Source organism: Lathyrus oleraceus, chromosome 3 (assembly GCF_024323335.1).
Source record: "Lathyrus oleraceus cultivar Zhongwan6 chromosome 3, CAAS_Psat_ZW6_1.0, whole genome shotgun sequence".
Lineage (NCBI taxonomy): Eukaryota > Viridiplantae > Streptophyta > Magnoliopsida > Fabales > Fabaceae > Lathyrus > Lathyrus oleraceus.
Window position 1 is genome coordinate 149,103,091 of NC_066581.1, and position 14,037 is coordinate 149,117,127.

The 14,037-nt window shown below is 35.1% G+C and overlaps 1 protein-coding gene and 1 non-coding gene across 2 annotated transcripts; both read right to left on the minus strand.

The window, feature by feature from the left end:
- Nucleotides 1-238: 238 nt before the first annotated feature.
- LOC127125898 (WAT1-related protein At2g37460) lies at nt 239-2,390 on the minus strand. Its single transcript, XM_051054754.1, has 7 exons — nt 2,123-2,390; nt 1,972-2,034; nt 1,771-1,887; nt 1,371-1,611; nt 1,122-1,283; nt 680-831; nt 239-582 (listed from the first exon to the last, which is right to left on the minus strand). Exons 1-7 carry the CDS (start codon nt 2,317-2,319, stop codon nt 375-377), a joined length of 1,140 nt encoding a protein of 379 aa, XP_050910711.1. The 5' UTR covers nt 2,320-2,390; the 3' UTR covers nt 239-374.
- Nucleotides 2,391-11,868: 9,478 nt separating this feature from the next.
- Nucleotides 11,869-11,975, minus strand: LOC127134145 (small nucleolar RNA R71). Its single transcript, XR_007807907.1, has one exon. It is a non-coding gene; the product is annotated as a small nucleolar RNA R71 (small nucleolar RNA).
- Between the last annotated feature and the right edge of the window lie 2,062 nt (nt 11,976-14,037).

Here is a 14,037-nt window from a genome sequence, read left to right on the forward strand (position 1 = left end):
AAAACGAAGACATCTTGAAAATAATGGTAGCAGCAACTGAGACAGAACGCAACATTATAAACAACACATATTTCTATAGTTGTTTTGATATATCTTACGCTGAATCACTACTTTAGTTACTATTCCATTGCATTTTAATATTCTGTTTTGACAATTTTGTCCTATTTGCACAAGTTCTCAATATTAGTTTAATATATTATTTGATGGTATAATTTAAAACTAATACCCTGCATCAAAGTTGCCACATAATAATGTTCTTTATTGTTTAATAATACAAATCATAGAGTTAATTGAATCAACTACAAATCATACATTGTTGATGATGTTAAATTACCATTTAGACTGCTAAAATGGGAAGTTTTTTTTTGATATCTTCACACTTGTTCATCTCGATCTATTGCAACAAGATTACTGCTAGTGATGACTTCATGATTAGGACCCTCCTCTTTCTCATTGCTCTCTTTACTTCCCTTAACTGGTAATGCTTCATCTTTAATAATTGAACTTGGTGTGTCATAATCTTTGCTTTTACCCCATACCACCAAATACAATCCGAAAATAATCACAACCGCGCCGATCACCCTAAAAAATTATCAAAAATATTACTAATAAGTTTAATTATTTCATTCGTATATAAATTATCTACGTAAAAAAAATTTATACTGACAGAAATAATTACCTTCCGAGGAATATTTTCTCGCCCAAAAGGATAGAGCTCATGATAGCTACGATAACCATTGAGAGAGGATTGAAAGTGGTTACAAAAACTGGACCTCTATATCTCATAACAGCTCCTTGTATGTAATAGGCCATTCCTGAACAAACTATACCCTGCATGTAAATAAATAAAAATTATTATTATTAATATTATATAAATTAACCTGTGATTAATTTATTAATTTATTAATGACAATATTGATCAAGCAATATATTCATCTTTTGAACAAAAAAACACTTTTATTTAGTGCATGATGAATGTGTGTATTTTTCTATTATGTAGCCTTTGGATGTTAGAAAGGGATTTAACTTTTAATCTCTTTTTTAAATACTCTTAAACTTTATCAAAAGTTAGTGATAAATGTGTTGATTAATACTAATAAACTTTAAAAAAAAAAACTTACACTATAAACTGCAGCCAACAATTTTGTATCCCAATTCAAAGACCAAACAGAATAATCATTCCTTTCCACAATCAAAGCTACTATGCCACCTTCAACTGTTCCCAATAAACATATCCATGCTGTAAGTGACAGCTCAGCAGGATATGTTTCAAGTGTTATTGTCTACAAAAATTAATTAAATTGTATTAGCAATTAAACTCTATTAAAGAAAACATATATATCATTTATTTTTTTTAGATGAAAACTCACTTGAAGAATCATGAAACCAGCACAACTAAAACAACCAATTGTGATCATAATTGATCCCTTTATTGCATGTTGAAGATTTGCTCCACTACTATGTTGGATTTCAGCACTGTTTCCATGTGTTCCAAAAATATTAAGTATTGGACCTCTTAACAATGTCATAACCATGGCACCTGCAACTGTTGCTAATGTTCCAACCACCTTTGCTTGACTATGTACACTTTTCATTTTTATCTTCTCAAGTCTAGACACAATAAACCAGTCAGTTAAAAAAAATATTTTGTACTATTAAAATTTAAATTACCGACAAAAACTTAGAGACGGACAAAAATATTATATCCGTCTCTAATTTCGGTTGGTGATGGTATTTTTCTACACTACGAGGAGAGAGTGAAAACGTTACTTGAAAATACAAGCCATGACGAAGGTTATGGCAGGGAGGATATTGTACATAGCGACCGCGAAAGTAGCCGTTGTATACTTCATTCCCAAGAAATATAAATTCTGATCGATTACCGGCCTGTCGTAAGAAATTCAAAACATCATAATCAAGATAAGTTTTTTTTCCATGAAAAAAAAAGTGTTTAGCCATGCAGATAATTACTCTAGCGTACTGAGAGCCACTAGCTTCATAAAGATTGAAAATGTCATCTTTGGCCTAACTTTCCTGTAAAAATAATTGTAGCATTATTTACTTCAATTCAAATTCATGTTAATACAATATTGACATGAACATAGAATGAGATTATACTTACTTTTCCAAGATCAGTGCAAAAGGAGCGATCACAACGAAGGCGACCACGTGACGATAAACGACGAGTACATAATTACTCATCCCTTTGTTGAGTGCAGCTTTGGACAAAACATCCATACCAGCATATCCAAATTGCAAGAACACTACAGCAATGAATGGTTTCATTCTGTCAAACTTTTTTTGATTGCAACATTCCATCTTGTTTTTTGAGTTCAAAATTTTCTTAAACTCTTGCTTGAGCCACAAGAATGAAAGAGAACAATGAAAGTAGATGTGTTTATATACACTATATATATAGATATATGGTAGCTCTAGTGGTTCACGTAACCAAGTAGGATGTCACATAAATCAATAGACACCTTCCTCAAAAAAAAATAAAAAGTCAGTGTCACGCTTTAAATTATTACTACCTTTTGGTTATAGTTTGAGTGGTACTCGTCATGTAGTAGCCTTATCATTTTGTTCACTTGTTTTCTTATTTGTTATAATTTGACAAAAAATTTGCGTGTGCTATGTGTGAAGATTTTAAATGGAAAAGTTGTTGCTACTTTCTCGTCAAAGATGAGAAAAAGCAACTTTGCAATAGATGATATCAATTGAAGTGCAAGATTCTAATTGTAATGAACTGTAGTTTCATGATTATTTGTTTTTTCTTTAAGATAAAATACTAGTGTATAGTGTAGTGCATGCACATATCCAAATGAATTGTTTTAAACTGGGGAAATGTTCAATTGACTAAGGTGAATCCATTTAAAATTTATTGTATAAAATATTTCACGGGTTAAAGAGCAAGATATAATCTCTGATTTCCATTTCATTATACTTATCTTGAACTTTAAATCGACTTGAACGTTGGACTGTTTAACATGCAGGTCAACTCCGCACACCATAAATGAAATTGGAGCTACCGTTCAAGATCACCAATTATCCATCTGTCCTCATTTTCGATTCTTTCGTGGAGTTAGTGTTGGTGTAAGCCCTAGAGGTCAATACTTTTGGTACTTGTATCAAATTATTTATTAATAATAAAAGGCTTTTTCTTTATTACGTTTGTTTAATAAAGTCCCTAGAATAGTTAGTCCGTTTAATGTATCAAGTGTGACTTGATCATGAGATCACATTAAACATAAGGACACTATTCTTAAAGTATCCGTAGTCGAGCTTTATTGTGAAGTGGGATAACATTAAAGCATTTAAGACTATTATGTACGTAGACTGATGATCACATCTCATGGATCATGGATAAGGAGTTATCAAGTCTTAAACATAGGTATGAATATTAAGAGTAATATTTATACTGGATTGACCCGCTATGATAATACTATATAGAATGTTATGCAAAGTGTCATAAGTTATTCTCATGGTGATAATGGTGTATACCACTCTTCGACCTGAAACCGCTATGGACCCTAGATGTAGAGTCGAGTGCTTTATTGTTGTTCAAACGTTGTCCGTAACTGGATAACCATAAAGACAGTTGATGGGTACTCCACGAAGCATGCTGAGGGACATGAGTGACCTAGATGGAATTTGCCCATCATGCATAACAGGATAAATGTCTATGGGCCCAATATTGAACTGGATAAGGATGACACGGTTTATGCCTTGTGTTTAATATAGACATAAGGGCAAAAGGGTAATTATACGCATAATTATTATCACAGAAGGATTTGTCAGATCACATGACATTTTCATGTCTTGGGTAGCAGTGATGTGTTGCTAGATACCGCTCACTGTTTATTATGTTAAATACGTGATTTAATATAATTGTCAATGCCGCGAAAACCTACAGGGTCACACACAAAGGACGGATTGATGAGAGATAGAGTAACTAAGGAACACCGTAAGGTACAGTGCACTTAAGTGAATTGTAGAACATCGTAAGGTACAGTGTACTTAACTAGAATACGAAATATGGTAAGGTACCACATGCTTAAGTGATTTTTGGCATATTATAAGATATGGGTCAAATACACTTAAGTGGGCTTTTAGCTTGAAGCCCACACAAGTGGTTCTATAAATAGAACCCTTGTGCAGAAGCATTAATTACGGTTGCATTATTTTCGTTCTCTCTCTCTCTCTCTCACACACACACACACACACTCAAAGCCTTCATTCGTACCAGCTAGCACTGAGATTGAAGGAATCCGTTCGTGTGGACTGAGTAGAGACGTTGTCATCGTTCAACGTTCGTGATCGCTCCATGGATCCGCATCAAAGGTTTTGATTGTCACAAGATATCTGCACCAAAGGTTTCAATCGTCACAAGAGGTAAATATTCTATCACTGATCATGACCATTCGTAAGGATCTCTAAAGGAGAAAATTTTAATTTCTGTTGCGTTTTGGATCGCAATTCTCCTTCAGTTAGAGCATACATTTATGATTCCCGAATGGAATAATGTGTCATTTGTGGGAATCGATATCAAATTCCTGCTAATTTTCATCTTCAAGTCAATCTTAATCTGAAATCAAATCTACAACTGAAACACAAGAAGCATAGGCGTTAATTTCGGTAGTTATGACCAGAATCTTTAATACATCTCATAAATCATCTATTTACCAGGAATTACCGATTGAAGAATTACCCAATATCACGTCATCTAACGCATATCCTTCATTGGATTTTTGTATACTTGTAATTGACATGAACATTTTGCGTAGTAATTACAATCAGAATTAGGATTTCTAGATCGGGATAAGATTAATGGAATTTCAAAAGGTGATCTACCTCTAATTCTTGCGATCACCCAGTTGATCGCAATCTAACTAGATTCCTCGTGGACGATGGGAGTTCACGTAACATTCTCTACATAGATATGATGGATCTGATAGGAATCCAATAAGTGGATCTTAGACCATAATGGGGAGGAGATCTGTTAGCACTCAACGATTCTAAAACTCGCCTTCAAGGAGCTACGAATCTGGAAGTGATTGTCGGAAAAGAGATCACGAAAGGAAATTGATCCTTAATTCTCTGCTAATACTGTGTTGGACTTCCTTTAGAGGTATCCTAGGGAGATCCTTCCTAAAACGACTAGATATGATGGCGTCTCTGGTCCATTTGAAAGTGGCTTACAATGACGCGGAAGGAAGGTCGGTCTCGGTAATCGTTGACGTATATAAAGCGAAACGGATTAAAGGAATCATCCAAAAGGGATCTCTTGGAATCAACCACGACCTCAGATGCAGAAGGGGAATCGAGGGGTCATGGCATATTCGACCTAGAAACTCGTGAAGACGAAGTCCAATCGGTTCCAGATGGTGAGTTTGAGTCCATCCAACTTGGGGAAGACCCGACCAGGTCAGTTAAAGTAGGCGTCGGGTTTTTTTTAGATGTAAAAGGGCGCTGATTAAATTCCTTCAGGATAACGTCGACTTCTTCGCTCTAATCCAGCATGAGATGTCCTACATTGGTCCTAGTGTAACATGTCATATAAGATTATGAACGCCAACGCCAATTACGTCTCTCAGCGTCGGAGGAGACGATCTCCAGAAAAAGTTGAAGCCACTACTAGCATAGTTAAGGGCTTATTGGACGCTTAGTTCATTTTCTAAGCCAAGTATATCAAATGGTTATCTAATGTGGTGTTGGTTAAGAAATCCTTAGGGGATGGAGAATGTGTGTTGATTATACAGATCTTATCAAAGCCTTCCCAAAATATTCTTAGTTGCTCTCAAACATAACTAGTAGATAATCCAACGGTGTATCGATTACTTTCATTTATGGACTCCTATTGAGGGTATAATTAGATACCTATGTACGGGCCTGACTAGATAAAAATAGCCATTATGACCGAGCATACCAATTATAACTATAATGCCATGCCCTTGAGATTAAAGAATGACGGTGCAACATATCAAAGAATTATGAAAAAGTTCTTCCAAGAGTAGATAGAAGAAATGCTGGAAGTATACATGGGTGATATGACTATAAAGTCTGGCCAAGAGGGGCTTCATGCTTAACACCTTCCTCAGGCGCTTAAGAGAGTTGGTCAATATAATATGCGCCTCAACTTGTAGAAATGTGCTTTCGGGGTAATGGTAGTCAAATTCTTTGGTTTATACTTAACCAAATGAGGGATTGAAGCAAACTCGGACAAACGTGAAGCAGTGATTCAAATGAACTTACCAACATTGAATAAAGTGGTTTGGAGATTAAACGGTATATTGGTTATGTTACGTGTGAATATGGAAGTAAAAAACGGTCTAGTGGGGGGTGAATAGAACCTTATTGAAAAATTCAACCATTTTTCAAAAACTAAATATCATGGATTTTTCAAAAGTGCGCGCGGAAGGTTTGAAGCGAAAATATGAAAATTATACTTTTCAAAACTTGACCATGTTAACACTAAATCGATTTATAAACACCATAAATAGTTTGATGATGATACACAAAGGCATTCAATTGATTCAAGTGTATACTTCATAAGCTGTGATTATACAATGATTAAATGACAAGGAACTATAACCTCAATTGTTTCTCATGATTTTAATCACCATTGCATCTAGATTAGGCACCGATTCTAACAAAACTTAGGCATACGTAATAAATAGCTACTAATTGAATAAACGATAAACTACATGAGAATTGAAATGTTTAAGCATGTAAATCCTACGAAAATTAAATGCAAGAGTAAGGATAGAGTTGACATCGAGATTTATAGTGTTTCAGCATTCGTCCTCGCTTTGCGTACGTGCTCTCTTCAATGGGTTCCCATTAGAACCTGCATTGTTCCTTTTTATTTAACAAATATATGCAAGAGTTCATCCAATCACCAATCCATAATAATTATAAGAATTATAAAATCTCATATCATGATCTTGACTTGTATACAACAGAATGTCAAACTCTTTTGCATAATCTTTGCACAATTGGCGCTTCTTGAATCTTCCAATATCACCAATCTGATCCAAGCCTTCATGTGTAACAATAAACCCCTTGATCCTACCGATTCCCTGAGGGGTGCATTTTTCCAAGATTTGAGAAGAACTTCGCCTTATTCGTAGTCATCCACACACTCACTACCAAGGAAATCTAGAGTGAATAACCTCATTCTTTTTCACTAGAATTTCTCAGCACCAATGACAATAACCTCAATCTTGAAAACTACCTAAAAATCTCAACCAAAACTTCAAGAGCGATTAGTTTCAAGAGCACGTCTCCTTCAATCAATTACAAATATCTCATTATCAAGATCTGTAATCAAATTAAAGTTGAATATGTAAGAATTTCATTGCAAAAACTTTGAACTTTCAAAAGTATAGGGTATTGATTTTTCACAGAATCACACAAAAAAATGAATATTCATTTGGTGATTCGTTAAATGAGAAATGATGACAAAAAGGTTTTATATGTGCTTAAGATTAAGCATAAAATATGGTTGAAAAGTTAGTTAAATTGAAATGAAGAGCATTTCATGTTTTAAATCAATTGAATAAGAGAAATGGAATAAAAGAAAAATAAATTTTGACCCATTTTTCAGTTGATTCGAATCAAGAGAAAAGTATGATTTAAATCAAAGACCCCATGATTCGAATCATGTGTTAATTCTGATTCTAATAAAGTAAGCTGAGCCAACTAAAAACATATGGAAAATTGCATGATTCGAATCAAGTTTAAAGTTTGATTTGAATCGATTCCGAAAGAGCCGACCCATAGTTGGTTGATTCGAATCATGTGTAAAATTTGATTTGAATCAAATTGTTTGAAAATTTCTAGTTTGCCTCTGTCCAAAGTGATTTGAACCCGAATTTGTGCTTGATTCGAATCAAACACCCAAAATCCCAAATTTTCATAATTCTCAAAATACTTTGAGATTTTTCTTTCCACCTAACTTGAATCAATAACATATATGACTCTTATTCCGCAGACTCATGCAATTGATTAAAATCATAATGATCAAGTTCAAACCTAACCAATGGTTTATGCATGCTAAAACAAATCATTTCAAAACTTGATCCATAGAGGTGCAATCATGAAGGAGACTCAATAATCGAAAGTAAATCAAAATGAAAGTGATAAGGCAAGCAACGAAATAACCTTATTGGGGTGATCCCCTAGAATGTATTAGGGACATGCAAATACATTCTCCCCCTTTTTAATGCTTGGTAAATTTCACGTAAAATTTAGTTGACTTTGAGTATAACTCAAAAAATGCTTATACTCCCCCTGAAACATTGCACACAAACTACAAGATAAAACTCACAAAAAATTTCTAGACTCACATTATAATTTCTCCCCCTTTGGCAACATCAAAAAGAGATAGTTCGAAATGCGTCTAAAATCCAAATAACTAACCACAAACAAATAATTACATATGAACATATGAGTTCAAAAACTAAGAAGAATATACAAAACAAAGATCTCATATTGAACACGAAGATAGACATGCCATATGAAACAAAATACAAATAGACATGCAACACCAACATTCAACAACAAACAATTAAAAGATCATAACCATTATGTAAAATAATGCATTAACAATCATAAATAATGCATGAGCAATTACACAAATGATCAAATGCACATAATTAGCAATATGCATTTAAAGAGACTTAAATGCAAAGTAGATCAATCAAGAATAATGCTAGAGATAAATGAGTGAGGAAAGGAGGAAATAAGTAATCCAATGCACAACTCTAGAATAAACATATAGAATGATATATAATTGGATACAAGAGTTTAGAGACATACCAATATAGTCGGCAAAAGCTATAATTTTCTACAAAATAGAGTTAGAGAAAACAAAATCTATAGAAAATGAAAGTAAGAAAAATCCTCATTATATATAAAGCATGAATAGTCTAAGACTCCTAAATCCCTACAAATATTGTGAAAGGGATCCGATGATAATGGTTTTGTAAAAATGTCACCAAGTTGACTTTTAGTGTCAATGTATTCAAAAACAACATCCCATTTTCGCACATGATCTCTAAGAAAATGGTGGTGGATCTCAATGTATTTTGCCCGTGAATAAAGTATCGTACTCTTAGTAAGTCTTATAGCACTAGTACTACCGCACTTAATTGGAACGCAACCAAGTTTTAAATCATAATCTAATAATTGTTGCTTTAGCCATAAGACTTGTTCATAACAACTACCAGTGGCTAAATAATCAGCCTCGGCAGTAGAAAGAGCAACTTTATGCTACTTCTTACTGTGCCAAGAAACTAAAAAGCTTCCAAATAAGTGACAAGTACCACTAGTACTTTTCCTATCCGACTTGCACCATGTGAAATCGGAATCAGAAAAACCTACTAAGCTATAAGCACTACCTTTAGGATAGCAAAAACCTTGATTGGAGGTTCCGTTGAGATACATTAAAATATATTTTACAATCTTAAAGTGGGAATCCTTATGTGTGTTTGATATCTAGCACACATGCACATACTAAATATGATATATGGCATACTCGTGGTTAAATATAGTAAGGATATGATTATACATCTATACCTGGTTACGTCGAAATCCACCCCTCTTTCATCTTTGTCAATAAGCACATTTGATTCCATGGGCGTTGAGATACTCTTCGAATCTTTCATGTTGAACTTCTTTAGAAACTCTAAGAAATATTTTGTTTTACTAACGAAAGTGCCTTCTTTGGCTTTCTTGATTTGAAATCCCAAGAAATATGTTACCTCTGCCATAAGATACATCTCAAATTCTTTCTGCATTAAACTCATAATTTTAGACAAAGAGATATGATAACGAGAAATCGTATCGTGTTTTTAGGCTCATTTCACATGTTATCCGTCTATTTTTTTATGCATTTTATTCCCCTTTACATCCGGTTTATTTGTTTTGCAGTTGTTATCCGATTTCATTGGAGTTTTGTAAGCCTCTCAAAATAGGAGATAAAAAGGAGCAAAAAAGTCATTTTTGACCATTTTGTACAGATGGCGTTCGCCATCCCCAGTGCCCGCCACGTCATTTAAATATTTAAGGAATGGCATTATCCATTCCCCTAATGGCGTTCACCATTATCATGCAGTAACAGAACTGCGCTAGTGGGCAGTTCTGGACCGTTTTTTCTCACCTGTTTTTCCTCCACTCTCCTTGCACGACCAAAGGAAGTTATGATGACTCAAAACCTCTATAAATAGGACTGTGGGAGGTTTTTGGAAGCATCCAAGTTGTATGGAAGCTCTGCCGAATCACGATTTAGTATTAAGCATAAATTCACCTGTAAAAGTGACAATAACTCACATCGAGGGATTGCCACACTTGTTTTATTTTATTTTTCATTGTACTCTTGGATCAAGAATAAGACTGCCGTTATTTTCAAGTTCAAGTTAATTCAAGTTTTATTTTATGCAATTTCAGGTTCTTTTTACCTCTTTTGATATTTGTATGTTTTGCTGTTTTAATTACTTGCATGACATCCTGCTCTTAGTTTTGAATGCTTTGATTATGTTGTATTCAAATAATATCATGTCTTGCTAAATATTCTGAGACTGGCGTATGAGGACCGTCGTTACCGACGGGACTCGGTAGAAATATTAGGCGTGAATGTATGATTTAACTATGTTATGGCTTTAGTTTTAAAATGTATATTTTACTGTCTTGGCACGAGAGTGTGAGACAAATCAAGGTTCAATCCGATAACGCGAGAGTGTGAGGAAGAAACCGGATAATGGAAACTAGGCATCGATCCTAAAAAAAGAGAGAGCCCTTTAGGCATCGTTTAGGATATCATTTACTTTCAAAATACGCTTTCTAATTAGAGCGGGCGAGCGAGAGCAAAATCTTGTGGTTAGGAGGTGTGATATTTGTCAATAGCGCGAGAGTGTGAGACGGGACCTTTAAGTCGATATTTTCTACATAATGCAATAGAATCATATTTAGTGCCCAAATTCTACCTAAGCCCTTAGGAACGCGGAATTCATATTCAGGACTCATTTGTTATCATAGCTTTTAAAACGTTAAAAATTAGTATTTTCATTTCTGTTCAAAACCTTATAACCTTTAACCTTAGCTTTTCACTACAACAATAGATAACATTAGCTTGACCATTAGTTTTTATGGGTTCGATAATCTTTTAAAACTACATGATAGGCCGTGCACTTGTAGCCATCATCCGACAGACACGTCCGTCGCGATCAAACTTTTGGCGTCGTTGTCGGGGACTAACTTAGTCAATATTGTGATTCCTTTATTGTGCAGTATAGACTAAGACAACAAATTTTCTTTCTTTTTCTTTGTCAATTGTATGCCAAACACTCGCTCTCAGAGTAAGGAGTTAGAGCAACCAATTGACGATATCGAGAGTTATCTTAATCCAAAACGCCGAATCAACAATTTTCGTATTAAATACGATCTTCTAGATCCTATCATCCCAATTTCAGAACTAGAACCAATTATGGCCGAAAGACCACAAAATCGTCCGTTGAAGTATTACGTTGTTCCATCGCAAGCAGAACCACATAACAGCATTGCTGCCCTGCCATAAATAGGAACGATTTCAAGTTGAAACCTTCGCTATTATCGGCCGTTAAACAAAACCAATTTCCAGGTAGTCCTACAGAAGATCCTAACTTACATTTGTCAGTGTTTGTGCAGTATGCAGACATTGCAAAAGCAAATGGTGTCAGTCAAGAAGCGATTAGACTACGTCTTTTCCCTTTTTCCTTAAGAGATAGAGCTAGAGCTTGGCTCCAGTCTCTACCTTCAAACTCAGTAACCACATGGGACGAGTTGAAGAAAGTCTTATTAGCTCGATATTTTCCACCAAGCAAAACAGTTATGCTAAGAGCTCAAGTCAACGGATTTAAGCAAAAAGACAATGAATCTCTTTTCGATGCTTGGGAAAGGTACAAGGACATGATGCGACTTTGTCCACACCATGGACTTGAAGAATGGTTGATTATTCATACCTTCTATAATGGTCTGTTGTATAACACTAAGATGAATTTAAGCATTGCCGTTGGCGGAGCTCTAATGGACAAACCTTATGACGAAGCCTATGAACTCATATAGAACATGGCTCAAAATCATTTCCAGTGGGAAGGAGAACGTATTGTTGTATAAAAATCAACTCCGAAAAGCGTAATGTACGAAGTTAATGGCATAGACCACGTCAATGCTAAAGTGGATGCGCTTACTCAGAAGATTGAAAGCTTGGCCATAACACCAAACTGTGAATTATGTGGAATCCCTGGGCACACTAATGTTGATTGTCAGTTATTGGCTGGTATTCCCACCGACCAAATATACTATGCTCAAGGAAACCCACATTCAAACACTTACAATCCTGGTTGGAGGAACCATCCAAACCTTTCCTATAAAAGTAACAATGCTTTGTTTCCACCAAACCCATCACCTGCTATTCCACCTAGCTATCAGAAATGAGCCCTTGTTGCTCCACAAGCACCTAGAAAATCAAATTTGGAGATCATGATGGAAAACTTTATAAATTTCCAAGCTCAACAAAATAAAGAGTTTGAAAATCAAAATGCTCATACGAGTGAACTGATGAAACAATTGTCAAATAAGTTTGATGATATGGCTACCCATAACAAAATGTTAGATACCTAGATCTCCCAAGTAGACCAACAACAAGCCGCAATAGCAACCACAGCTGGAGCATTTCCTGGTCAACCACAACCAAACCAAAAAGGCCATGCTAACGCTATCACACTTCGAAGTGGAACAAAATTAGATGAACCAATTGACCCCAGAATCCAAAATCCGGTCATGTATCAAAATTCTAGTAAGAGATCCGAAAAGGTAAACGAACCAACCAAAGATGGAAAGAAAGACGAAAGCGAAGAGGCAAAAGATAAAGAAACACCTTATGTGCCTCCTCCACCATACAAACCACATGTATCTTATCCCCAAAGACTTGTTAAATCCAAAAATAAAGGACAATTCAAGAAATTCGTAGAACTTCTGAAGCAACTTAACATAACCATACCATTTACAAAAGCCATTACACAAATGCCTTCATATGCTAAATTCCTTAAAGATATTCTATCCAAAAAAAAACTTGAGGATGATGAAACCGTTATGCTTACTGCCGAATACAACACTATCATTCAAAATAACATGCCTCTTAAACTGAAAGACCCTGGTAGCTTTTCCATACCATGTGTGATCGGAAAGTTTATCATAGACAAAGCTCTATGCGATTTATGATCCAGTGTTAGTTTAATTCCCTTATCCATATGCGAAAAACTCAATCTAAGAGAATTAAGACCAACAAAGATGTCTCTACAACTAGTTGACCATTCCATTAAATTTCCAGTAGGTATGCTAGAGAACGTTCCCGTTCGTATAGGAAAATCCTATATTCCTGCTGACTTTGTAATAATGGATATAAAAGAGGATTCCCACATCCCTATTATCTTAGGAAGACCCTTTTTAGCCACAGTCGGAGCCATCATAGATGTGAAGAAGGAAGGCTAACATTCGAAGTTGGAGAAGAAAAAGTTGATTTTCTCTTAGCTAAATTCCTACAAGTACCAACTATAGATGAATCATGTTGTTTCTTAGACGTCATCAACGAATGTGTGAAAGAAATGGAGAAGGAATAATTTAAGTATACTAAAGTACTGAAGATTCCAATACCTCCTATATTTGAAGACGATGATTGGAGTGAGTCGTACGTAGATGACAATCTGAAAGAATGTCTAGCACTAACACCAAATCCAACACCATGCCCCGAGAAACCTTCAATAGAACTTAAAACACTACCCAAAGATCTAAGGTATGATTTCCTAGATACCAAGCTTGAAAGACCAGTTATAGTCAATGCTGACTTAGGAAAGATAGATACCGAAAAATTACTACATGTCTTAAGAAAGTATTCGACAACTCTAGGCTATAACATCTCTGACTTAAAAGGGATAAGCCCCTCTATATGTATGCATCACATTATGCTAGAGGAGGACTGTAAAACCTCTAGAAAGCATT